This window comes from Lutra lutra, chromosome 1 (assembly GCF_902655055.1).
Source record: "Lutra lutra chromosome 1, mLutLut1.2, whole genome shotgun sequence".
NCBI lineage: Eukaryota > Metazoa > Chordata > Mammalia > Carnivora > Mustelidae > Lutra > Lutra lutra.
The window spans coordinates 128494686-128521495 of record NC_062278.1 but is presented as its reverse complement, the minus strand read 5'-3'; the positions used below and the strand labels follow the sequence as shown (position 1 = coordinate 128521495).

General features: G+C 35.3%; 1 protein-coding gene across 3 annotated transcripts in view; it reads right to left on the bottom strand.

The window, feature by feature from the left end:
• STAG1 (stromal antigen 1) overlaps positions 1-26810 on the bottom strand; it is a 452889-nt gene that overhangs the window by 308817 nt on the left and 117262 nt on the right. For 2 of the 3 annotated variants that reach the window (XM_047736228.1, XM_047736246.1), the window contains exons 2-3: positions 15696-15807; positions 5345-5447 (exon numbers count right to left, since the gene is read on the bottom strand). In XM_047736228.1, the coding sequence (XP_047592184.1) occupies positions 5345-5447; positions 15696-15724 (132 nt within the window). In that variant the 5' untranslated portion in view covers positions 15725-15807. Of the gene's footprint in view, positions 1-5344; positions 5448-15695; positions 15808-25263; positions 25369-26810 lie in introns of all 3 variants that reach the window. The other variant, XM_047736238.1, reaches the window with a different exon arrangement.

Here is a 26810-nt window from a genome sequence, read left to right as displayed (position 1 = left end):
AAAAGAATAGTATATATACTATTTGTTCCAATCCGCAGTTTCAGGCATCCACTGGGGGCTCCCCTGTAGATAAGGGGGAGAGATACTGTACAGGCTTACATATATAAAAATATATACTTACATGTATATGTATATAGAGAGAGGAAAAAATAGGATAAAACAAACATAGCAAAATGCTAATATGTAGACAATCTGTATGAAGAATCTGCATAGAAAATTTTGTAAAATTCTTGCAAATTTTCTCCATCTGAAATTATTTCAAAATAAAAGAATTTTAAACACCAGGGGGAAAAAAAGTGATAATTTAACAAAATTAACATTCATATATTCATACTTACTGAAAGTCTGACACTAGTACATAGCAGTAAACAAAGCAGATAAAAATCCCTACCTTATCTTCTACCAGGTAGAGACAGACAATAAATACATAAGTAAAATGTATATTATGTTAGAAATCAAGTATTGTGGAAAGAGGGGAACACACACACACACAATCACCTTCTTCCAAGTGTATAAGTCTCCTTGGTAGGAGTGAGGATTTGCAATTTAAAATACCACCTATAAGGGATGTGACAACAAGAAGATGAGACAGGGCCTTAATATAAGGTGCAAGCCTAACAGAATTCAGCAAAAGTATATGATGGTGGCTTAAGCCAGTTTTGTAGTAAAAAATTACTGACTCTATTTGAAAATTGATTAGACAGGATATGCTGATATACTGAATACAGGGGAGAAAGAAAACATCAAAGATGACTACGGCTTTAATGCCTGAGCAACTAAAGGGTGGAAGACAGGGTTATGGAAAAGAGGTGGGCGGGGGATAGGCAGCTTGGGAGTTTGGCTTTTTAAACATTGTGGCCCCATTAAATTTCTAAAGGAAGGAACTCAATAGACATTTGAATAACTCTGGAGTCTAGGGTAAAGTCCAGCCTGGAGACATAAATCTGGGAGACATAAACTTATATATGGTATTTAAAGTCAAGAGACTGGATGTGATCACCAAAGAAGTAGTGGGTCAGTTGACAAAGGAAATGATGTTTTTTAATCTGTTAATATAATCATAGGATTAGTATAAACATGATACAGTGTTTGTTTAGAGACCGCTAATCATTTGAATAGAGAGCTACAATTACAAATATGAATTAGGACAACTAAAATATAAGAGTGGTTTAATAACACCTAATAGTATACCAAAAAGAAATACCAATAATGTGATGCTCTGTAAGAATTTAAAAATGAAAAAAATACTACCCATAACAGAAAATCCTTACACTATTTGTTTTCATATGGCTGAGTAAACAAACAAAATCAGAGATCATGAAGTCTTAGAAAATGTAAACAGTATTATTATAATAGCTAAACAAAGCATTTATCAATCGAAACTCAAAATTGTCCAAAATGGAGCCAACTGACTAAAACTGTCTGAAGCAATCTTCAGAACAGGTACTGGAGCATATGCAAATCTGATCAATCTGACAAAGACACCTCTCAATATAAATTAATGGGTTGGCATTTTGGCATTCTTGACAGAAAGACTTCGGGAGTTTAAGATACAAGTTTAAAACCAAGCTTTGGGGGTGCCTGGGTGGCTCAGCGAGCTAAGCCTCTGCTTTTGCCTCAGGTCATGATCTCAGGATCTCAGGATCAGGCTCTCTGCTCAGCGGGAAGCCTGCTTCTCCCTCCCTCTCTCTGCCTGTCTTTCTACCTACTTGTGATCTCTCTCTCTGTCAAATAAATACATAAATAAAAATCTTAAAAATAATAAAAATAAAACCTAGCTTTGCCACTTATATGCTGTGTGGGACCTCAGCAAATTACCACTTCATACTTTTGTTTTCTGCTTTGTAAACTACATCTAAGACTATTTCAGGTATGCCTGAGTGATTCAGTCAGTGGAGCCTCAGCCTTCCGCTCTTGTCATGATCCTAGGATCAAGTGCCGCAGCAGAGAGCCTGCTACTCCCTCTGCCTGCCTCTCCCCTTGCTTGGGCTTACACGCACTCTCTCATAAATAAATAAATAAAATCTTAAAAGAAAAAAAAAAGACTATTTCATAGTACTGACATCACAATTAAATGACATAAATAGCATCAGCCTAGTGCAAAAAAGCCAGGGTAGAAATTCGGAAAGTTGTGTTGTTTCCAAGATCAAGAAATGGACTTGAGGCAGGTGGAAGTAAGTACAGATACCCATGTGAACTAAGGAGTATGAAAATATGGACTAAAATCTAACACAAGTTTCCAGAATGCACTATCCTACCCTCCAAACTCTTTTTCAATTCTATAAACATGAGATGAAAATGTACTATTTATCTATTAGATTATGGTATAGAAATTTTAGTAATTTTAGTAAATTTAATTTTAGTAAAAATTAAATCATATTTCTAACCACAAGGAGCTAAATCTGGATATGCAAACACCTTTTCAACAAGAAAAGCAAAAATGTTATAGGGATGCAGCTACAGACACATCAAAATTAAGACACATTCTATAATAACAACATAATAGCTCGCTATTAGGGGTGATAAATTCTCTTTAGGGGAAAAAAGGGCATTCTTGAAGAAGGAAGCACTTAATCTGAATCTTAGGAAGTTAAGAACTTCAACTGGAGGAAAACAAATTCAGATAAGTAATCATATAGGCAGTTCATTCTCCTACCTTCAAGCAAGTTTAGTCTTACTTCCAATTTGCACCTATAACTCATGAATCCTAGTGAAAACAATGTAACATACCTATAGCCTCAGAAAAATCAGAGTAAGGAGAACGAGACAGTCTCCAGCATCTGAGTATGAAACTCTTTTTCTTTTCCCAAAATGCTTTCATAATGGATATTATACCACCAAATATTCTAACAAAACTGGTAAGTAATATAAAGAGTGATTTTAATATTATGCCTTTTCCACCGCAATTTTTTCCTTTTTTTTTTTTTTTTCTAGATTTTATTTATTTGACAGACAGAGATCATAGGTAGAGAGGCAGGCAGAGAGAGAGAGGGAAGCAGGCTCCCCGCTGAGCAGAGAGCCCGATGTGGGACTCGATCCCAGGACCCTGAGATCATGACCTGAGCCGAAGGCAGCGGCTTAACCCACTGAGCCACCCAGGTGCCCCCAATTTTTTCCTTTTAAATAAAGATGGAATGTAAGCATGTAGAGAAAATAGTACAAGTCATCCCTCTAACCTTCAAATTTAAGACTGTGCTAAAAAATGAAAGGTTATAAAGATTCATTGAAGCTAATTAAAAACTGAGGCTAAGAAACATGAATAGAATAGTAATAACATAAAAAGTCACAAGGACATATTTATAATAACTGGTTAATATTGCCATTAATATTACCATCAACTGCAACAAGTAAATTTCATTTGCATAATTCAAACCAACAAACTATAAAATCGTATTTATGAAATGATTATAAACTTTAAGGTCATTATTTGGTGATTTTACACAACATTTTTATCTTGAGATATGCTAATGATATTTGTTGTTAAATAAAGATAATCAAGTCCTGAGCAGGGGACCTAAACAGACACTTTCCCTAAGAAGACTTACAGATGACCAAGAGACACATGAAAAGATGCTGAACATTAATAATAATAAAGGAAAGGCAAATCAAAACCACAATAAGGTATCACATCACACCCATTAGAATTCTAGTATCAAAAAAACAAGAAATAACAAGTGCTAAGCAGAGATGTGGAGAAAGGGAACTTTCATGTACTGTTAGTGGGAAATGTAACTGGTACAGCTACTATGAAAACCAGTCTCAAAAAATTAAAAAATAGAAATGCCATATGACCTAGTAATTCCACTGGTGGGTATTTAGCCGAAGAAAATGAAAAGACTAATTCAAAAAGATATATGCACCCCTATGTTAATTGCAGCATTATTTAAAATAGCTAAGATACAGGAAAAAAGCTAAACTGTCCACTGATAATAAGTTAGATGGAGAAAGACAAATACCACATGATTTCATTTATATGTGAAATCTAAAAAAACAAAACAAAGAAGACAAAGAGATTCATAAATATAGAGAAAAAAGTAGTAGTTGCCAAAGGGGCAGGGGAAGAGTCTGGGGGGTTGGATGAACAAAACACGTAAAGGGGACTACAGGATTCAAACTTCCAGTTATAAACTAGATTAGTCATAAGGATAAAAAATACAGCTTAGGGAATATAGTCAATAATATTGTACTAACACTGTACAGTGACAGGTGGTAATTACACTTATCATGGTGACCACTGCATCATATATCGAATGGTCAAATCACTATGTTGTATACCTGAAACTAATAAAACATTGTATGTCAACTATACTTCAATAATAAAAATTTTAAAAAGAAAAAGCAAGCTCGTATCTTTTAGAAATGGATTCTGAAATATCTACAGATGGAATGATGTCTATATGAACTTGAAAATAAAACAGGAAGGAAATAAGGGGTGGAGAAATGAAAAAGCCATGACTTGATAGCTGCTATTGCTGGGTAATGGTTATATGGAGAGTTCATTATATTATGCCTCTCACAAAAGGAGAGTGAAATGTTCCATAATAAGAACTTTCATAAAATAGAGAAAAAATTGCTAATACCAAATCATATAAAAATGAGTGCAGAATAGTACAAACCTTAAACCTTGACATGGTGAGTGATACTGTCTCTGAGACTTAGGCTACCTTAAACCGAATGTTGACTGGTGCACTCAAAAAATATATAAAGAGGGGCACCTGGGTGGCTCAGTGGGTTAAGCCTCTGCCTTCAGCTCAGGTCATGATCCCAGGGTTCTGGGATCGAGCCCCACATCGGGTTCTCTGCTCAGCGGGGAGCCTGCTTCCCCCCCACCCCGCCCCTCCTGCCTCTCTGCCTACTTGTAATCTCTGTCAAATAAATAAATAAAACCTTAGAACAAACAAACAAATAAAATATATATATAAATAAATATATCCCCTCGAAGTACAGATATCCGGAATACTTCTAAACTTCTCAATCATATATCAATGAAAATATATTCTCACACTAGGCCAAAATCCCAAATAATACTACCAAAATGCACACTTAAGAGGTCACATCAGAGCTGCACCTAAAATGCAAGGAGGTCATAACTAACTACATCTCATTTCATATTAATCATCTTCTCCATGTCTTTACATGGATCATAATTTATTTACAAGCAAAGCATGGAGAGCAAAAAAGATACTAAAATCAAATTACTTTCCTGATCACTGTCAATCCAATTCATGAAGCAAAGTTTCCAAGAATCTCTAATATGTATTAACAGAACTAATTAACAAACAGCTTGTATCAAGTCCCTTTACTCAGTAACGATTACAAGAACAAAGACAAGTATAATACATACTGGAGGCCGACCAGGACGACCCCTTTTTCTTTTTCCTTTGATCTCTGTCTCTTCAAGTTCGCTGCCAGCATCAGAATGGGCAGTAGTTTCATTAGTTGAATCCCTAGAAAACGTGATATATTATTTTAGCAAACAAATTAATTCATATATACAATGCAGTTCTGTTCCACTACTTTCCTTACCTCCTGAAATATGGCTGATAAGAAGTGTTTTTTCTTCCACTTCCAGAAAAAATCTTTAGGAAACTGAAAATGTTATACTTCCTGTCTGTATCCCATAACTCTGAGTGACATGAATCTCCAAATTAATAGATAAACAAAGAGAAGGAAATGATTGTGGAAACGGCAGCTGCTATACAAAATATAAATGAAAATTCAGTTGTAGAAGATGAATTCATCAACACAAAAAAACTAACTCTTAAGAGGAATTTTGTTCATTCTGTAAAATCAGGAAAGTCAATAGTGTGCTAGTAAAAGTTTAACTGCCTCTTCAAAAAAATATGATTAAAAATGTTACTAATATAAAGGATATATAACAATTTACTGACAAAAAAATACACAATATTTTTATTATAAATTCCATATAGCTAATCCGTTCACATAAAATGATAGTTTTACCACTCTTGTATCCATACCTAACCTTTGGTTGCAAATGATGAACAAACACAGTTCTGACATGAAAGATCACAACTTCTTTACTGAATAAGTAACAGTTCTCAAATACTAGAAGAAAACTTCTCACTATGAGTGTTATCATAACATAATGGCTATAAACCTGGTATACCTTTAAATTTAACCTACATTCTTAACAATAACTTCATCACATTAGGTCTACAGACAAATGACAAAATAATAAATTGAGACCTGATCTGTAGTGTTTGCTGCTTTTCGCAATGTAAATACTCCTACCACAATTTCAAATTGCCAAAATGGTATCAACAGACTTGAGAAGTAATAAACAGTAATAGTACACCACTAAAAAGTATTTCTACCATAAAAATACAATAGGTGTAAATAAAAACTTCAATAACATATAAAATAGTAATATGTAAAATAATTAGAAAGTGGTGAATTTGAGGATTTGTTACATTTATTTTTAATATGATTTATTTAATTTTAAGTACATAAAGCTTAACTTTTTATAATGACAATGTTAATTTCACTGGGTCACAAAATTCCTGTAAATTTAATATTTAACTCTCCAAGACAGTACAGGCTGGCTCTAGCATACCACTGAAAAGATATATATAGTATGAACAACTTCTTCATTAAATTTTATGTTACTAACAGTATAAAGGATATGCATAAAACTGCAAATACAATAAAAGGAATACAGCAAAGGGGAGTCCAACATACAATCTATTATTTCTCCATCTGCTTCACTGAATGCTCTCAGTATCATTTCCTCTTTGTGTCGGGTGCCTAAAGCTTAATTCTTTACTGTCTGCTACTCTTCCCTTTATATCACACTCAATGGGAGATCTCACCCACTTGATGTATAACTTCTATCACTTCAGTACATTATCAATAGACCTGATCACCCATTTCTCATTTCTCCAAAGACGACAAAGGGCTAACAGACATATGAAAAAAATGCTCAGCGTCACTCAACATCAGAAAAATACAAATCAAAATCAATGAGATACCACCTCACACAAGTCAGAATGGCTAAAATTAACAACTTAGAAAATAACAGATGTTGGAGAGGATGCGGAGAAAGGGGAGCCCTCTTTCACTGTTGGTGGGAATGCAAACATGCAGCCACTCTAGAAAACAACAGGGAGGTTCCCCAAAAAAGTTAAAAATAGAACTACCCTATGACTCAGCAATTGTACTACTAGGTATTTACGAAAAGAATACAAAAACACTGATTTGAAGGGGCACATGCACCTGAATGTTCATAGCAGCAATGTCCACAATAGCGAAAGTATGGAAAGAGCCCAGATGTCCATCAACAGATGAGTGGATAAAGAGGATGTGGTATATGTATGTATGTGTGTACACACACACACACACACACACACACACACACACACACACACACAATGGAGTATTACTTAGCCATCAAAAAGAATGAAACCTTGCCATTTGCAATGACATGGATGGAACTATAGGGTGTTATGCTAAGTGAAATAAGTCAGTCAGTGAAAGACAAATACATATATTTCACTCAAATGTGAAATTTAAGAAACAAAACAGAGGATCATAGGAGAAGGGAAGGAAAGATAAGATAAAAACAGAGAGGAAGGCAAACCATAAGAGACTCCTAACTACGGGAAACAAAGGAGGGCTGCTGGAGGGGAGATGGGTGGTGGGATGGGGTAACTGGGTGATGGGCATTAAGGAGGGTGCTTGATGTAATGAGCACTGGGTGTTATATGCAAGTGATGAATCAAAAAGTCTACCCCTGAAACTAATGATACACTATATGTTAATTAAATTGAATTTAAATTTTAAAAGGTTTTAAAAACAGATCTGATCATCTATAATTCAAGATTTTTAAGTCACATGTAACATGCTTCTTTGAATGCTACATCAAATTTACCAAATACCACATATAAAATTAAGTGCAACACTAACTTATTTCTAGCTCTCTGCTCAAGGCAATATAATTAACTGATTTATTTAGTTAATGCATAAGTGTACTTTAAGTTGTTATGCAAATTTATCATGGTCATCATTATCCTGTCTTACTCATACTCCTAGAATCATATCAATCTTCCTCTTGTGCCATTAGCTAACAAGTGTTCCCATGACATCCCCCCATATAATAATTCTCCAATTCTTTCCATGATTATTACCACAATAATCATGAATAATAATACCCTGAATTAATTTCAACTTAACTACTTCTAGTTCCCTCATGCAAGGCATTCTACATGACGTATTGCCAAGTAAGATTCTTAACATTGCAGTATTTCCTTATTTGCAAATCTTCAAAGGTGATCTGGTATTTAAAACTGTAAAAAGAGGGGTGCCTGGGTGGCTCAGTGGGTTAAAGCCTCTGCTTTCAGCTCAGGTCATGATCCTAGGGTCTTGGGATCAAGCCCCACATCTGGCTCTCTGCTCAGCAGGGAGCCTCCTTCCTCCTCTCTCTGCCTGCCTCTCTGCCTACTTGTGATCTCTGTCAAATAAATAAATAAAAATAAATTCTTTAAAACTGCAAAAAGAAAAAAGACTGAGATTTCTGAGGAAGATGGAGAGTAGGAAGATCCTAGGCTCACATCAACCCACAGATACACCTAGAAACCACCCACATCAAGATTACATAACCCAGAAAACGACCAAAAGACTATTACAACAGACTCCCCACAGGCAAATTTAGAGAAGAGGCCACATCAAAGACAATAGGAAAGGCAAAGATTTGCTGGGAGCCAAACAGACCCACAGGGCTGTCTAAGGGAGGTCAGGAAGCCACCAGCACAGACAGGAGAGTAGAATAGCTACCACACCAAGCACATAAGGCACCCCATGCATGGAGGACCCATACTAGGAAGACTAATCACCGTAACATTTGGCTTTAAAAACCAGAGGGGCTTAACTTTGCAAGTTCTCACCATCACCAGGGCTTAATACCAGAAACTTTAAAAATTAGCAGGCTGCCTCTGGGAGAGCTGGAGGGCAATGGGAAACAGAGTCCTTGCCCTTAAAGGAGGGGGGGGGGGGGGGCACATGAAATAGCAGTAACAAACAGCTCCAGGGAGATACAGAGCAGAAGCAGCAGTCTGAAAAATGACTTGGGTTAAGGAAGGGAGATTTGTTTTCTAATCTCAGTGAATATGCTGAAGGGGTACGGATGTTTGGGAGACTCCTCCAAGAACAGAAGAGCTGGCAGGCGCCATTTCCCTCCCTCTTACTCAGCCTAGATACATGGACATATACAGAACCAGTATGAACACACTCTCCATCTAGCTTGCTAACAGCACCCTTACCCCCATGCTTTCCTGTGGACCTGCCCCCTCAAGGCCCACCTCCAAAGGAGTCTACACAAAGCTGTATCATAGGTATGGAATTGTGCTAACAGCCCCAGCAGGGACTAGGAACAAGGCAAAGTGACTCTTGCCCTAGGTAAAGGGGAAGAAAACCACACATACCAGTTTGACTGCAGCACAGGCAATGGACTTGGGGCAGACAGCTGATCTGACTACAGGCACTTCCCACCTGCAGTCCCTGGAAGTCCCTGCAGGCACTTCCCACCAATGAAAGCTTCTCATGGGTCAACACAGGGATAGTACCTGCAGTCTGATGCTACTGGAGCTCTGGCAAATGCCTGGTCTAACCTAACTCAATCCCAAGGCCACCCAGACAGGCACACTAATAACAAAGAACTAAACTCTGCCCACAACAGGCAGGAAGAACCATTACAGAGGACCAAACTGAAGGCAAATACAGCTCACCCACAACAGCAAAGTGCATACAACATTCATAGAAGACACCCCTGAAACCAAAGGTTTGGATAATTAGGGGACAATGCACTGTAGGGAACTAGAGGACATCTTATTCATAAGGCCATTACTTTCAATAGGAGGAGATGTAGCTAACTTTTCTAAAACATAAGAGATAAAACATAAGACACAAATGAGGAGACAGAGGAATGTGTCCCAAATAAAAGAACAGGACAAAAATCACAGCTAGAGACCTAGAAGATTTAAAGTAACAGATCTCACTGGATTTGAAAAAAGAGTACAGGAACTCAAAGAGAGCCTTAACAAAGAGGTAGAAAATATAAAAAAGAACCATTCAGAGATGAAAAACTCAATAACTAAAATTAAAAATACACTAGAGGGAATAAATAGTAGACAAGAGGAATCAGAAGAATGTATCAGCAACCTGGAGGACAGACTAATGAAAAACAACGAAGCTGAACAGGAGAGAGAGAGAAAGAAAAATAAATAATAATAATAATAATAAATGGAAACAGACTCAAGCAGGATGCCTGGATGGTTCAGTTGGTAAGCATCTGCCTTCGGTTCAGGTCATGATCCTCAGGCCCTGGGATGGAGTCCCACATCAGGCTCCTTGCTCAGCGGACAGCCTGCTTCTCCCTCTGCCTGCTGCTCCCCCTGTTTGTGCGCTCTTACTCTCTCTGTCCCTGACAGATAGATAGATAGATAGATAGATAAATAAATAAAATCTTTGAAAAAAAAATAGACTTAAGGAACTCAGTGACACCAATAAGCATAACATTTGCATTATAGGGAACCCCGAAAAAGAAAGGAGAGAAAACGGGGAATAAAATTTATCTGAAGAAATATGGTGGAAAGCTTCCTGAATATGGGAAAGGAAACAAGAAATCCATATTCAGGAGGTAGAGAAAGCCCTCTCCCCCGCAAATCAATCCAAGGAGGTGTCTACCAAGACACGTAATAATTAAAATGGCAAAAAGTAGTGATAAAGAGAGCATTTTAAAAGTAGCAAGAGAAAAGGAAACAATTATATACAAGGAAAACTCCATCAGGCAATGAGCTGATTTTTCAGCAGAAACTTTGCAGACCAAAAGAGAGTAGCATGATATATTGTCACTGAAAGGAAGTGCAGAAGGGAAAAGACCTGCAACCACAAATACTCGATCCAGCAAGGCTATTATTCAAAATAAAAGGAGAAATAGTTCCCCAGACACACACAAATTAAAGGAATTCATGACTACTAAACCAGCTTTACAAAAAATGTTAAAAGGGACTTTTTAAATGGAGGGAAATACCATAAAGCAAGAGTAGGAAAAGTAGGAAGCAGTAAAAATAAGTATGTCTATAGAAGTCAGTGAAGGGATTCACAAAAGCACTGAATCCCTGTATTTTACCCTGAAACTACTATAACAATGTATATTCATTATACTGGAATGAAAGTTTTTTTTTTTTTTAACTTTTTAAAAAATAAAATTAAAATTATAAATAATATTGATCTAATCCAGGACTACATAGTAAATATGTAACACTTCAGGGTCTTAAAGTCTGTCATCATAGCCTGAATGCAGCCACATATAATATGTAAGTGAATGGACCAGTCTGTAGTCCAATAATATTCATAAAAACAGAACTCTGAGCCACTAGCAGTAGTCAATTCCTGATCTAGCTCATCTTATTCATCGCCACTAAAAAATAATAAATCATACTGCATTTTCCTCAATACAGACCAAAAAGATTATGTTTACATATACTGTGTGCTATTTATATACATTATCTGCAACAAACATGTACAAAAACCTTGTAAGAAAACACATTATATCAATACAGACAAAGAAATGAAAGATCTGAAAATGTGATTATCTTGTTTATAGTCACATACCTAGTATGTGGCACAGTATATTTAGATCTCTAGGTAAACCTGAATTCTCTATCTCTATGTCTAGCATACTAGACTGCAAATATTGTGTTTTCTTTTTCTCTTGTGTGGACAGAATCTACTAGTGCTTTTGATGCTTTAAATCAGAAAGCAACTATAGGAACATGTCTGTTCTAGCATATAATACATAACCCATTAGTGAAAATAATTTATCCTTGAGCACTACACTTTACCGATAAAAGAGAAAGGTACAATATATTTTCTAATTCTGCCAACTGCAGCCAGTTTAAAAGATGATAGCTATTATCAACAAATTACTAATAGATTCCAAAAAAAAAAAAAGAAAAAAAATTACTAATACATTCCAATTAGTATATGTGTATATGTGTGTTTATTAGAATATACAAGAATACATATATAATTTTTTTTACTTCAAGCAATAGTGAGGATATAAGAATACAAGGAAGAGTTTCCCTAACTCTGAATCCCAAACTGAAGAATAACAGTTTGACTACTACCCTGCCATAAATATTTATGATTTTGCATATATAAATACACATCAAAATACAATTTATTTCATTGTTTTATTTTCTCCTTCTAACTATATTTGTTTTAAATTTTTTAATTAATAGGAATCTTCCATGCAAGTAAACAGAATTCCGGAATAGTATGCTTCATAATACAGTACGCTTCATAATACATATGAAATTTATTTAATTATTTCCCTATCCGTGAGCACTCAGACTGTCTCTAGTTTTAAACTACTAAAGAGCTGAAACAATTATCTTGTACAGTTAACTCTCATTATATAGTAACAAATTGCTCTCTAGGACAGGCACAGAATCCTTGATCAAAAATTCAAACTTTGACCAACTGCTGCAAAAAACCTACAAACACCGTGCCAATGTTTAATGTTCACATTTATACTACTACTAGACAGAAGTTAAGAGAATGGAAGAACCAGATTAAATCTTATAAAAATGAATTTTTATTCCCTAAAACTCTAAATTCTGTCTACCTCTCTTCATTTGCACCGTAACCACTTCAAGTTGTCAATATAACTGGCTTGCATACTGCAATACCCTCCTCTTAAAAGGTCTCCTTGCTTCTACTGTTGTCCCTCCCAAATAATCACTATACTACCCAAGAGTGATTTTCTAAATCTATCCCATGCATCTCTTCCATGCTTAAAATCCTAAACTGACTTCTTACTGTCCCTAAAAAGAAAAATTCAAAATTCCGAATATCATTTAAGCAGGTCCCTGTATGATATAGCCCCACTCTACTCACAAGCCTTAATCTCATGTCAATCTCCATCCCCAACCCTGAAAAAAAAGAAAAAAGAGAAAGAAGAGCTTTATTTCAGTCTCTCAAACATACCATGAGTCCTCCTAACTCAGGGTCTCTGTACATGCCATTCCTTCAATCCGAAATTAATACTCTGATCTCTTCTTCTTCCCAAACCTTTCCTCTGCTTCAGAGTTAAGCTCAACTCTTTTCCAGAGAAGAGTAGACTAAATCAAGGCTCGTGGTAAAATTCTCACAAAATTCTCTAATTTATCGTCCTAGCACCTCAATGGCAGATCTATATATTTGTGATTACTTCACTAATGCCTATTTATATAAGTTTCATGAAAATATGGACTGAATCTCTACTACATGCTCTTTCTCTCAAGAACCTAACATACCTTCAGATACTGTACTATGTAGCAGAATATAAAAATATGTGGTAACTGGTAATATTTCACAATGCCTAACAGTAAACACCACAAAGGTGACAAATTCATCAGTGATAACATTATCTAAATAAGCTAAGAAATAACAAGGTCACAAAAAAATTTTTTTTAAAAGGTCATTCACTGGTTCTCGTGTATACTTAAAAAAATCATTACTGAACTAAACATTAAGAACTACTGGGTCGAAATATTTTTGTTTTTGAGGAGATCATTAGAGATCATTTTTTTTCTCCCTCTTTTTTTAAAAAGATGGCATGGAGCCCAACATGGGGCTTGCACTCAAAATTATGAGATCAAAAGTCAGACACTCCAACCGACTGAGCCACCCAGGCACCCCAAGATCAATTTCTAATATACTGTCTTCACTTTACAAATGATGGAAACTGAAGTTTACAAATACTAAGAAATATATTTCCTTTCACTTACAATGCAGACATGGTATTGCTGGCTGGCTGGAATAAAGAAGGTAACATATTGCTGTTATAATATCTGTCAAAATACTCAGAGAACTGTATGCCCCCAACATATGTTCCTTAGATCTCAACTTGACCAAGAGTACAATCTCCCACTGACAGACTGAAAGCAAAGTTCATTTATCCACTTAAAAGATCACCACTATCCACTACCCATAATCATTATACAGGCTTACATTTTAATGAAAAAAATTCAGTTACTCACCAAAAAAATGATGTTAAATACTATTGTGTCAATGTAACTTCTCCTTAAAAGCAACATGTATTTAAATACAATCTCTGGGGACGCCTGGGTGGCTCAGTTGGTTGGACGACTGCCTTCGGCTCAGGTCATGATCCCGGAATCCCGGGATCGAGTCCCGCATCAGGCTCCCAGCAACATGGGGAGTCTGCTTCTCCCTCTGACCTTCTCCTAGCTCATGCTCTCTCTCACTGTCTCTCTCTCAAATAAATAAATAAAATCTTTAAATAAATAAATAAATAAACAAAAAAATAAATACATACATACATACATACAATCTCTGTTCCATATTTAATCAGACGTATTTCTATTGGGCCTACCTAATAACTAATAGTATAAGATAAAAAAGTGCAGTTTAGGCAGAAACAAGGATTATAAAACATTATGTTAAAGTATGGTACTAGAAGAAAAGCAAAGAACATTACAAAACCACAGGAGGACACCTACCCCAACTCTGAGGGGAAAGAAGAGTTTTGCTGGAGGCATGACACATCAGCTAAGACCTATAGTATTAGTGAGCTTGCCAGGTAAGAACAGAGTTAAGTAGAACTGCTGGCAGGACAAAGATTTAAAAAAAGAAAGAAAATATTATGTGGAGACCTCCAAAAATCTTTATGTTAAGAAGTATTAAGACATGAGTTAAATACTTAGAAAGGGCTTAAATTTTATCTCCTGTATTTGGGGGGAAAAAGGAAGATAGATATGGATAGTTATTCAAGCAGGTAAAGACATTTAGACACCTTTTTGTCTTAGATACCTGAAGGAAAAACACAAAGCCAGAAAATGAAGTAAAAGGTGCCTATAATCTCTTAGTAAAGAGATATATAAATGAACCAGGACAATAAAAATATAAATAATTACATAAACCGTTGTTCACTCTCATTATATCTAAACCACTGTTATCATACAGGATCACAGTATGCAGGTTCCTAATTTGTATCCTGATGAAACCTACAAAAGAGAAAGTATCTGCTACTACACTAATTGTATTTCCCAAAGAATACAAAATAAGACCCAATTCTAGATCCATCCTACAATTCCAACACATCTAATGAGATACTACTAAAAATGCCAATGCAACCGGAATGGCCCAACAATCACAATCTCAGCAAAGGAAGGTGGGGGAGGTGGAAGGGTATGTGTTAGAGAAACAGTATGATACAGGATAGGAGTTTATACACTTCTGTATATAATGAATGGTCCAACAAAATGGTCCAAAAAAATATTTATACTTTGCAGGCGCTTCATTCTCTATCACAACTTGTAGCACAAAAGCAGTTAAACAATCTATAAAAGAGTAAGAATGGCTCTGTACAAATTTATAAAAATTTATAAAAAATTTTTATAAAAATCAGGCAACATGCCAGCCTTGGTCCATGGGTCATAGTATGCTAACTCCTGATAAGGAGAGTAACATCTTTGCTCAATAACACAAAAATACGGATATTACTACAGCAAGGGTCATGCACAGATATGGTAATTACACAATCTAACAGTTGTTTGATTTCAGACATACTGCTCAACTATCAGAGAACCTATCTGAAGTGTGTCATTTAAAAAAGCATTTCATATACAAAAATGTGGTATTTTTTTTAAAAATAAGAAAACTGTAATACTTACTGTAACACTGGTAACTCTGAAGTAATCATTGCTGAAGAGGTCTTTCCACAATGCAGCAAAAGAACCAAATGCTGTCCAACTCAAAACTTTTTAAATAACCTCAAAGCCAATCCTGTTATTAAAAAAAAGAAAAAGAAAGAAAATTATTTTATTTCCAGCTTACTGAGGTATAACTGACAAATAAAATTGCATGATATTTAAAGCATACATGATGATTTGATATGCATATACATTGTGAAGGACTCCTTCTCATCAAATTAATTAACATATCTATCACCTCACAGGTGAAAGTGGGATATTGCTATCCACCTTACAGAAAATAAAAAGATTATTAGAATGGACAGTTGTATGCCAATAAATCACATAACCCATTGTTAAACAGACAAATTCCTAGAAATATAAAAACTGCCAAAACTAGCCCAAGAAAAATAGAAAATCTGAACAGACATACTGATGTAAAAATCCTAAAAACAAAACAAAACAAAAAATCTGGCAAACAGAATCCAACTACATATTCAATGTAATATATGCCATGGGCAAGTGGGATTTATTCCAGGAATGCAAGAGTGATTCAACTTAAAAACAGTGGTCAATTTAATACATTAATAGAAAGAAAAATTAGCTACATGACCATCTCAAATTACGAAAGAAAGCATCTGGCATAATCTCAAGGGAAACCAAAAAGCCAAATATTCTTTCATAATAAAAACATTTTAAAAAACTAAAAAAGGAACTTTCTTAATATGATAAAGGCCACTTATGAAGAATACATTGGTAGCTTCATCAATAGTGAAAGACTAAAATGAAAGCATTCCCCCTAAAATCAGGAAGAAAACAATAATGTCCATTTTCACCACACCTTTAAAAATGTACCACTATACGTTTTAGCAAGAGACAAGAGACAATTAGTCAAGAAAGAGATAAGAATTACACCTAAACAGAAAAGAATTAAGTTATCTGCATTCACAAATGGCATCATAATAGTTTATATACAGAAAATCTCAGAGAATCAACAGCAATAAAATACTAGTAAAGAAAAGTTGCAGGGTACAAATAACATACAAAAAGCCACTGCGTTTATTAGAACTGAATAATGTACCAATGGTGCAGGATACAAAAATTACTATGAACAATTTGGTTGGTTTTTTTTTTTTGTACACTAACAATGAACAAATCAAGAAGGCAAGAAAGGAAAAATTCGATTTGTAATACTATCAGAAAGAATAAAATAATTAAAAAAAAAAACAACCAAGTCCCCTGGGTGGCTCAGTCAGTTAAGCGTCTGCCTTGGGCTCAGGTTATGACCCCAGAGTCCCGGGATCAAGTCTGGCATTAGGCTCCCTGTTCAGCGAGGAGTCTGCTTTTTCCTCTCCCTCTGCCCCTCCCCTTGCCCTTTCTCTCACTCTCTCTCAATTAAATAAATAAATCTTAAAAAAATAATTGTTTAAAAACATAGTAATAAAAAATAAACAACCAGGGTGAAAGACCTGTACACTGAAAACTACAAAACACTGCTGAAAGAAATGAAAGAAGACACCAGTAAATGGAAAGATATCCACCGTTCATGAATGGGAAAACTTATTATTGTTAAGAGGTCAACACTATCCAAAACAATGTACAAATTCAATGCAATTGCTATCAATATCCCAATTACATTTCTGCAGAAATAGAAAATTCCATCCAAAATTTATATGGAATCTCAAGGAAGAGACTCCTAAAAGCCAAAACAATATTGAAAAAGAAGACCACAGTTGGAGGTCATACTTCCTGATTTCAAAACTTAACCACAAAGTGACAATAATCAATACTGTGTTTCTGGCATAAAGACAAAGAACAATGAAAAAGATCCCAGAAATAAACCCTCACATACACTGTCAAATGAATTTTCACAAAGGTGCTAAGACCATACAACATGGAAAGGACAGTCTTTTGAACAAATGATACTAGAAAGAGTAGACTTTCACATACAAATGAATGAAGCTGTACGCTGACCAGACACCATATACAAAAATTAACTCAAAATAGATCAAACATCTAAATGTAAAAGCTAAAACTATCAAACTTTTTCAGAAAACACAGAGCAAAAACTTCATGACACTCTATGTGACACTAATTTCTTATATATGACACGAAGAGCACAAGCAGCAAGAGAAAAAACAGGTAAGACAGACTTCATCAAAATCAGAAACTTGTGGGGGCACCTGGGTGGGTCCACTGGATGAGAGTCTGGCTCTTGGTTTTGGTCCAGGTCATGATCTCATGGGTCATGGGATCAAGCCCCCAGTAGGCTCCGCACTCAGCGAAGAGTCCACTTGGGATTCTGTCTCCTCTCCCTCTACCCCTCCCCTGGTCACAAGTGCATGCATGCTTCCTCTCAAATAAATGTTTAAAAAAAAATCAAAAATTTCTGTGCATCAAAGGACACTACCAAGAGAGTAAAGAAGAAAGCAAAAGAGGGGCACCCAGTGGCACAGTCAATTAAAGCCTCTGACTCTTGGTTTCAGCTCAGGTCGTGATCTCAGGGTCGTGTGAGAGGTGAGAATGACTAAAATTAAAAAGACCATTTCAAGTGTTGGTGAGGGGACAGAACAACAGGAAATTTCACATATGGCTAAAGGGAATGAAAAATTGAAGGTTGGCCATTCCTTAACAAGTTATATATACATTAACCATGACCGAGAAAATCTCTCTCCTAGGTATTTGTCAAAGTAAAAAGAAAGCTTACATTCATACAAAAACATACATTCAAATGTTTATAGCAGCTTTATTCTTAATTCCCCAAAACTGGAAACATCTCCCAAATGGCCTAAAGCAAGTGATTGGATATATAATATGGTACATCTATACAATGAAATACTATCATACAGGGGCGCCTGGTTGGCTTAGCTGGTTAAGCATCTGCCTTTGGCTCAGGTCATGATCCCAGGGTTCTGGGATCCAGCTCAGCATAGGCTCCCTTATTAGTGGAAAGCCTGCTTCTCGCTCACTCACTCTCTCCCTCTCTCTCTGCTGCTTCCCCTGCTTCTGTGCTTGCTCCCTCATCAAATAAATTTTAAAAATCTTTTTAAAAAATACTACCATACAATTAAAAGGAAGACTGCTACTGACTGAAACATGCCACAACATTAATGAATTTCAAGTGCATAGACTATCTCCACACTATATAATTCCACTTATGAGATATTATAGAAAAGTACAGAGAACAGATCAATGGCTGTCAGAGGTTGGGGGAGAAGACGACTAACTAAAAAGAGACAGCTTAAGAGAAAGTGGGGGTATATGCTGCATACAAATTAACACTTTTCTTTAAAATCCAACCAGAATTTTTACTGAAATTACTGAAATTATTCTCAAATAAATAGGAAAAGAAAAAGGAACTATAAGAACCAAAACCTGGAAAAAGAACAAAATCAGAAGATTCATTTTACCTAATTCCTATAAACATACAAGCTTACAAAATTTTACGTAAGAAACACAAAAATGGAATGTTTTATATATTGCCATGCAATCTGCATTTTTCACTAAGGAAAGCACTGTGGGCACTCTACCTCATTTGTTTTAATTATTTCTTAATACGTATATGTTTTAAAATGATTCTGTAAAAGTATTTAAGCCATTTTTCAGTGAAAATTTAGCATGTCTCTAATTTTTTACCACCATATACAATACTGTCATCTATCCTTTCTCAACTACACAAACGTTATTTGTAGGACAGATTCCTTGTGATGAACATTTATAAAACATTCATACAATTTTTTACTGCCAAATTTCCCTCTAAAAATACTGTACCAATATACACTCCTCTCACCAGTATATGTTGAATTAGTTAAATATAAAAATATACTCACTATATATTGAAGCTTATTTAAAGTACCACAGATTTAGCTTTATACCAATACACCTTTAAAGGAAAAACATATCAGTACACCTTTCCCGCTCTGTAACCACCTTGCTCTGAAAAGAAAGTCTACCCTAGGCTTTCAGATCATATACCAAGATGTCTAATGACGATTTGGGGGACATTTGCAAGATTTTGAAAATTTGAATTCATGGAGTATTTTACTTAAGAACAATAATCCGGTGCATTCTTATCCTCTACTCACTGTTTTCATTGAGTGTCTCATTTTACTGAGCACATCCAACTCTGTCTTAGAAATCTGTACATTTTGCCTTGTGTACTCTGTACAGCTTTAGAACTATTTCCCTCAGTGGAGAAGATATAAATAAATGATGAGTTCCAGCCTTCCCCTTAACATTATGCCAACCCTTAATCTAATTATTTTGTTCTAACTATAGTTTTAAAAGCCTTGTTTATACTTAGTATTTTTCAGAAGCCATCCTAACATTATTCTAAAGTTCTATTAATTTTATAAATCCTCCTTGGCCACATATGAATCTATTCTGTTTTTACAGGTCATCTTCTTTAAACTGGTTGTAACCAGACTGTCTTTTTTTCCTTACTACTGAGGACACCCAACATTAATTAAATAAGTATCTACTAAGTAGTACCTACATGCTAGGCATTGTGTTAAATTTTATTTTCAAGAATGAAAATTCCCCATTTTTTCAGAGTTAGCTTGGTTTCAAAAATACCCTACATAAAAGAACATCCCTTCCTCCTGCCCCCACCCCCACCTCTCTCTGGCATTTTTTCTAGTATCTAAGTATACTTCTCATGATGAAGAATTTTTTTCTCTATGCTGACCTGATTACTACTTCCATTTCTCCAATCAGTTCTCACTCTCAAAATAAAGTACAAAGAGCAGTTTCCCTTATTTTGTCAAAATTATAAGAGATTTTTTTTTTAATGGCAAAACTAGAAAATATCAGGCAGAACATCAGTAAGGACCTAGGTAAACTCAGTAACTTCACCAATTGGATATAACTGACATCAATAGACTACTTCATCTATTAACAGCAGAATTCACATTCTTCTCAACCTCACAGCACTGATCAGACTGACCATATTATGAGCCATTAAATACACATTAACAATCTGAAAAAATAAAAATCATACAGTGTAGGGGCACCTGGGTGGCACAGTGGGTTAAAGCCTCTGCCTTTGGTTGGGGTCGTGATCCCAGAGTCTGGAATCAAGCCCTGCATTGGACTCTCTGCTCAGAGAGAGCCTCCTTCCTCCTCTCTTTGCCTGCCTCTCTGCCTACTTGTGATCTCTGTCTGTCAAATAAATAAGTAAAATCTTTAAAAAAAAAAAAATCATACAGTATATACTTCACACTACAATGAAATTAGAAACATCACCAAAAGGAAAGCTGAAAATCCTAAAATACTTGGAGATCAAAAACACACTTCTAAGTAAAACAAGTGAAAGAAATTTCAAGAGAAATGTTAAAATATTTTGAGATAAATGAATACTAAAATACAACTTAATAAAATTTATAGGTGCAGCAAAAGCAGTGCTTAGAGAAAAATTTATAGCATTGCATGCCTACAATAGAAAAGAGAAAATCTAAAATCAATCATTTAATAAGCTTTCATCTTACGAAACTAGAAAAAGAGCAAAAGCAAGCAGCAGATTAGAGGAGAAATCAAAGAAGTTGAAAACAGTGAATCAACAATGAAAATAAACAAAAGTAAAAGTTTTTTTTTCAAAAAGATCAAAAAATCAATAACCTCTAGGCATGCTAATTAAGAAAAAAAGAGATAAGACACAAATTACTAAAATGAGAAATCAAAGAAGAAATATCATTACAGAATCCGAGGACATTAAAAGGATAAAAGGGTATATATGGTGAACTATTCCCAGAAATTTGATAACTTAGAGGAAACAGACCAAGTCCCTGAAAGACACTACCTATAAAAAACATGAATAGTTCTATTTTAAGAAACTTAATTAATAACTAATAACCTTCCAAGACAAAAAAACCACTAGACCCAGATGGGTTCACTAATGAATTGTACCAAACATTTAGGGAAGAAGCTACACAAATTTTGTACAACATCTTCCAGAAGACATAAATAGAGGAAATACTTCCTAACTTAATCTATGAGGGCATCACCCTAATACCAAGACCAGACAAAGACATTACAAGAAAACCGCAGAGCAGTATCTCTCACAAAGATGTAAAAATCCTCAAAAAAATATTAGCAAATCAAGAATTTTAAATGTACTGAAAGAACTTACCACAACTAAGAGGGATTTACCCTAGGTATGCACAACTACTTAACATATGAAAATCAAGTAATGAAACCTATCATACAAGAGGCAAAGAAGAAAAATCATGTGGTAGTATCAATAAATGAACAGAAAGCATTTTCACAAAATCCAACACACGTCTGTGATTTTAATAAAACTCTCAGCAAGTAAAATAAAGGAGAACTTCCTCAACTTGATAAAGAACATCTATAAAAATCCTACAGCTGGGCGCCTGGGTGGCTCAGTGGGTTAAGCCGCTGCCTTCGGCTCAGGTCATGATCTCAGGGTCCTGGGATCGAGTCCCGCATCGGGCTCTCTGCTCAGCAGGGAGCCTGCTTCCCTCTCTCTCTCTCTCTCTCTGCCTGCCTCTCTGTCTACTTGTGATCTCTCTCTGTCAAATAAATAAATAAAATCTTTAAAAAAAAAAAAAAATCCTACAGCTAACAACCGATATAACTGTGAGAAACTAGAAACTTTCCCACTAAGAACAGGAAAAAAACAAGGACAACTCCTTCTTACCATTCCTTTTCAACACTATCCTGAAGTTCAAGCAAACGCAGTTAAGACAAGAAAAGGAAATAAAAGGTACACAAACTGGGAAAGGAGAAATCAAACCTTCTTTGTACACATACTACACAACTGTCTATGCAGAAAATCTAAAAGACAAGACACCCCTCCCCCAGAAAAACCCCACCCTCTTGGAACTGATAAGCAATTATAGTAGGGTTGCAGGATATAAGGTTAATATATAAAATACCTTTCATATAAGCAAACAATGAATAACTGGAATTTGAAATTAACAATACAATGACATTTACCTTGGCACCAAAAAAGGAGAGGAAACAGGTATAAATTCAACAAAATATGCACAAGACCTGTATAAGAAAAACTGTAAAACTCTGATGAACAAAATCTAAGAACTGAATAAATGGATACCAATTTCACGTTCCCAGATAAGATGATTCAATATTGTCAAGACATTAGTCCTTCCCAAATTGATCTAGAGATTCAACACAATCCCAATTAAAATCCCAGCAAGTTATTTTGTGTATATCACAAACTGACGCTAAAGTTTACAGGGAAGGCAAAAAGACCCAGAATAATCAACACAGTACTGAGAGAGAACAAAGTTAGAAGAATGACACTACCCAACTTACTATAAAACTAAAGTAATCAAGACTATACCAAAATCCAAAGTAGATCAATAAACAGAAAAGACAGACTGGAAATACACTCACACAAATACAGTCAACCAATCTTTGTCAAAGGAGGAAAGATAATACCACAGATAAAAGACAGTGTTTTCAACACAGGAAACTAGATGTCAACAAACAAAAAAACTAACATCGAGAACAAAAACCCTTAAACACAGATCTTACATTCATCACAAAGTTAACTCAAAATGGATCAGATCTAAATGTAAACTCCAAAGTATAAAACCCAGGACACCTGGGTGGCTCAGTGGGTTAACCCTCTACCTTCAGCTCAGGTCATGATCTCGGGGTCGTGGGATTGAGTCCCGCATCGAGGTCTCTGCTCAGCAGGAAGTCTGCTTCCCCCTCACTTTCTGCCTGCCTCTCGGCCTACTTGTGATCTCACGCGCTCTCTCTCTCTCTCTCTGTCAAATAAATAAATAAATAAAACCTTAAAAAAAAAAAGAAGGTATAAAACCCTTAGAAAGTAACACAGGAGAAAATCTAGATGACCTTGGGTATGATCATGAGTTTTTAGATACAACACCAAAGGTAAAGCTATGAAAAAATCTTTTGACAAACTGGACTTCATTAGAATTTTAAAATTCTCCTCCGCAAAAGAATGATAAAACAACTCACAAACTGGGAAATAATATTTGCAAAAGCATTTTGTCTTTCTAACTTCTGAAGTATCAAAAAATTCTTAAAACCCCAACAATAAAAAAAAAACCAACCTATTAAAATATGGACATAATTTCTAAATCAATACCTCAATGAAGAAGATACACGGCAGAAAAACAAGAAAACATACTCAAACATCTTATGTCACTAGGAAACTGCAAATTAAAAAAAAAAAAAAAAGTGAGCTACCTTTACACACCAACTAGCATGGCAAAACTCCAGAACACTGACAAAACCAAATGCTGGTGAGGATGTGAAGCAACAGGAATATAAAATGATACAGCAACTTTAGAAGACAATTTGGCAGCTTCTTATAAAACTAAACATACTCTTAAAATATGATCCAGCGGTTCACCTGGGTGGCTCAGGGGGTTAAGCCTCTGCCCTCAGCTCAGATCATGATCTCAGAGTCCTGCAATCGAGCCCCTCATCAGGCTCTCTGCTCAGCGGGGAGCCTGCTTCCCCCTCTCTCTCGGCCTGTTGCCTTCTCTATTTGTGTTCTCTCTCTGTGTGTCAAATAAATAAAACCTTAAAAAAAAAATGCCCATAATCCAGCAATCATGCTCCTAAGATATTTATCCAAAGGAAATGAAAACATCTCCATACAAAAACCTGCATATAGATGTTTTCAGCAGCTTCTTTAGTAACTGTCAAAACATGGAGCAAACAAGCTGTCTTTCAGGAGGTGAATAAACAAACTGGTATATGCAGGCAATGAAATATTACTCAGCCCTAAAAAGAAATGGCTATCAAGCCATGAAAAAGACATGGAGGAACATTAAATGTATGTTACTAATGGAAAGAAGCCAATCTGAAACTGCTACATATTATATGATTTCAGCAACATAGCGTTCTGGAAAAGGCAAGACTATGAAAACAGTAAAAATTTTAGATTTGCCAGAAGTTAGGGGGCAGAAGGGAAGAAAAGAGCACAGAGGAATATTAGGTCAGTGAAAGTTTTTATATAATATCATAAAGATGGACAGGTCATTATACATTTATCAAAACCCACAGAATATACAACACCAAGAGTGAAACCTAACACAAACTACGGACTTTGGAGGATAATGATGTGTCAGTGAGGTACTGAAGAGATGTACCATTCTGGTGGCAAGACACTGATAGTGGGGAGGCTGTATATATGTGGGGACAAAAGGTATAGGAAGTTCATGCGTCTTTTGCTCAATTTTGCTATGACCCTAAAACTGCTCTTAAAAACAAAGTGTCCTTAAAAAGAAAAAAAAAGTAAATAGCTTATAAATAGTTTAATGTTTTCAACAGATGCTAATTTATGTCCATATGCTGTAATATCTTTTTCTCTGGACAATCTTATAATTTTATGTGGATTTAAGCACATGTATTCAAGAGTGCATGTGTACACACAGATAAGAGGAACAATGCCCTTTCTTAAACATTTGGTATCTCCATCTGTTTGTCATGCACTCACTGCCACAAATGATGAGAGAAAGGAAACGAAGAATATAACTGCTACTCTGTTCAGTTCCTAGCATAAAAGTCTTTTATCAATTCTTATTACCTGAATGAAGAACAAAGGTTAGAGAAATAGCTGTAGTTTCTTTCCAATTACATGCATTTTCATCTGTATAGTACAAGATTCTATTCTTTAATCAGAAGAATCATTCTGTAAAGACATATAATACAATCTAATTAATTCAGGCCCTTCTTTTATCATTCCTAATTATTTATCTAAGTTGTCCTAAAGAATCTCTTAGCAGTGGGGGAATGGATGATTCAGTAGATTAAGCATCCGACTCTTGATTTCAGATCAAGTCATGATCTCAGGGTCGTGGGATTGAACCCCACACCAGGATTCATGCTTAGCACAGAGTCTACTTGTCTCTTTCCCTGTCTCTCTCATGCACGCACAAACAAAATCTTTTTAAAGAGAAAAATCTCTTAACAGTGAATGTGCATGTATATATATCCGCATGCATACACACATACACATGATTTACAAAGCAATGATTAAAATGACAATTATATTATTTCTAAAACTGTTTTTCAACAAACAGTTTACTGCCCTGTACCAAAATAGAAGGAATATGTTCATTTACTATTTTTACTGGATTTATGATTGTTCCCATTCTTTATAAAAGCAAATAAAAGATATTAAGAAAATATTTTGTCCAGTATTAACACATGTATATTTCATACTATACAGAATTTAAGTAGCATTTATTCAAGAAAACAAAGTTCTTAACCCTCTTCCCAGTAAAATTTAGCTGTATTATACAGCTGACCCTTGACCAACACAGGTATGAAACGCACAAGTCCATTTACGGATGGATTTTTGCCATAAATACAGCACAGTACTATAAATTTATCTTCTCATGATTTTCCTAATAACACTTTATTTTCTCTAGTTTACTTTACTGTAAGAATATAGTACAGAAAACATATAACACACAAAATTTGTGTTAACAGACTATCTTACTGGTAAAGATTCTGGTCAGCAGAAGGTTAATAGTAGTTAAGTACTGGGGTGGTCAAAGTTATACGCAGATTTTCAACTATGAGAGGAGTTGCACCCCTAACTCCCATGTTGTTTTTAGAGTTCAACCATAAACGAGAAAGATTTTCTACCTCTTTTAATTGACTAAAAAGAATGCCAAAATAGAATTAATACTCCAAGATAATATCCATTCACCCTACAAGGCCCAAATAGGAAATATGTAGCATTAAGACACAAGAAATGGCAAAGTGGTAAACTTCTGAAAATATTAACCTAACAATTTCAAATGCTAAAGAGGCAGAAGGATAATTTACACCAAAATTGAATTATATGCTCAATGGCAGAGAGATAGGTTCACTAGTAAGAGCAAGCTGGTTCATTAGTCTGCTTTCTCTTCTAATAACATATTACAAAAAGCTATACTTCTTAGCATTTCTGAGTAATATAACCTTACAAATCAAAAGGAATGTAGCAGAATGGTTTAAGAGTTTGGGCTTCTAACAGATAGGCTTTCTAACTGTAACTTACTCTGCCTCAATATTCCTATTTCTCAAAGAGGAATAATAAAAGAAGAAAACTTCAAATGATTGTTAAGAGGAGTAATCAGAATG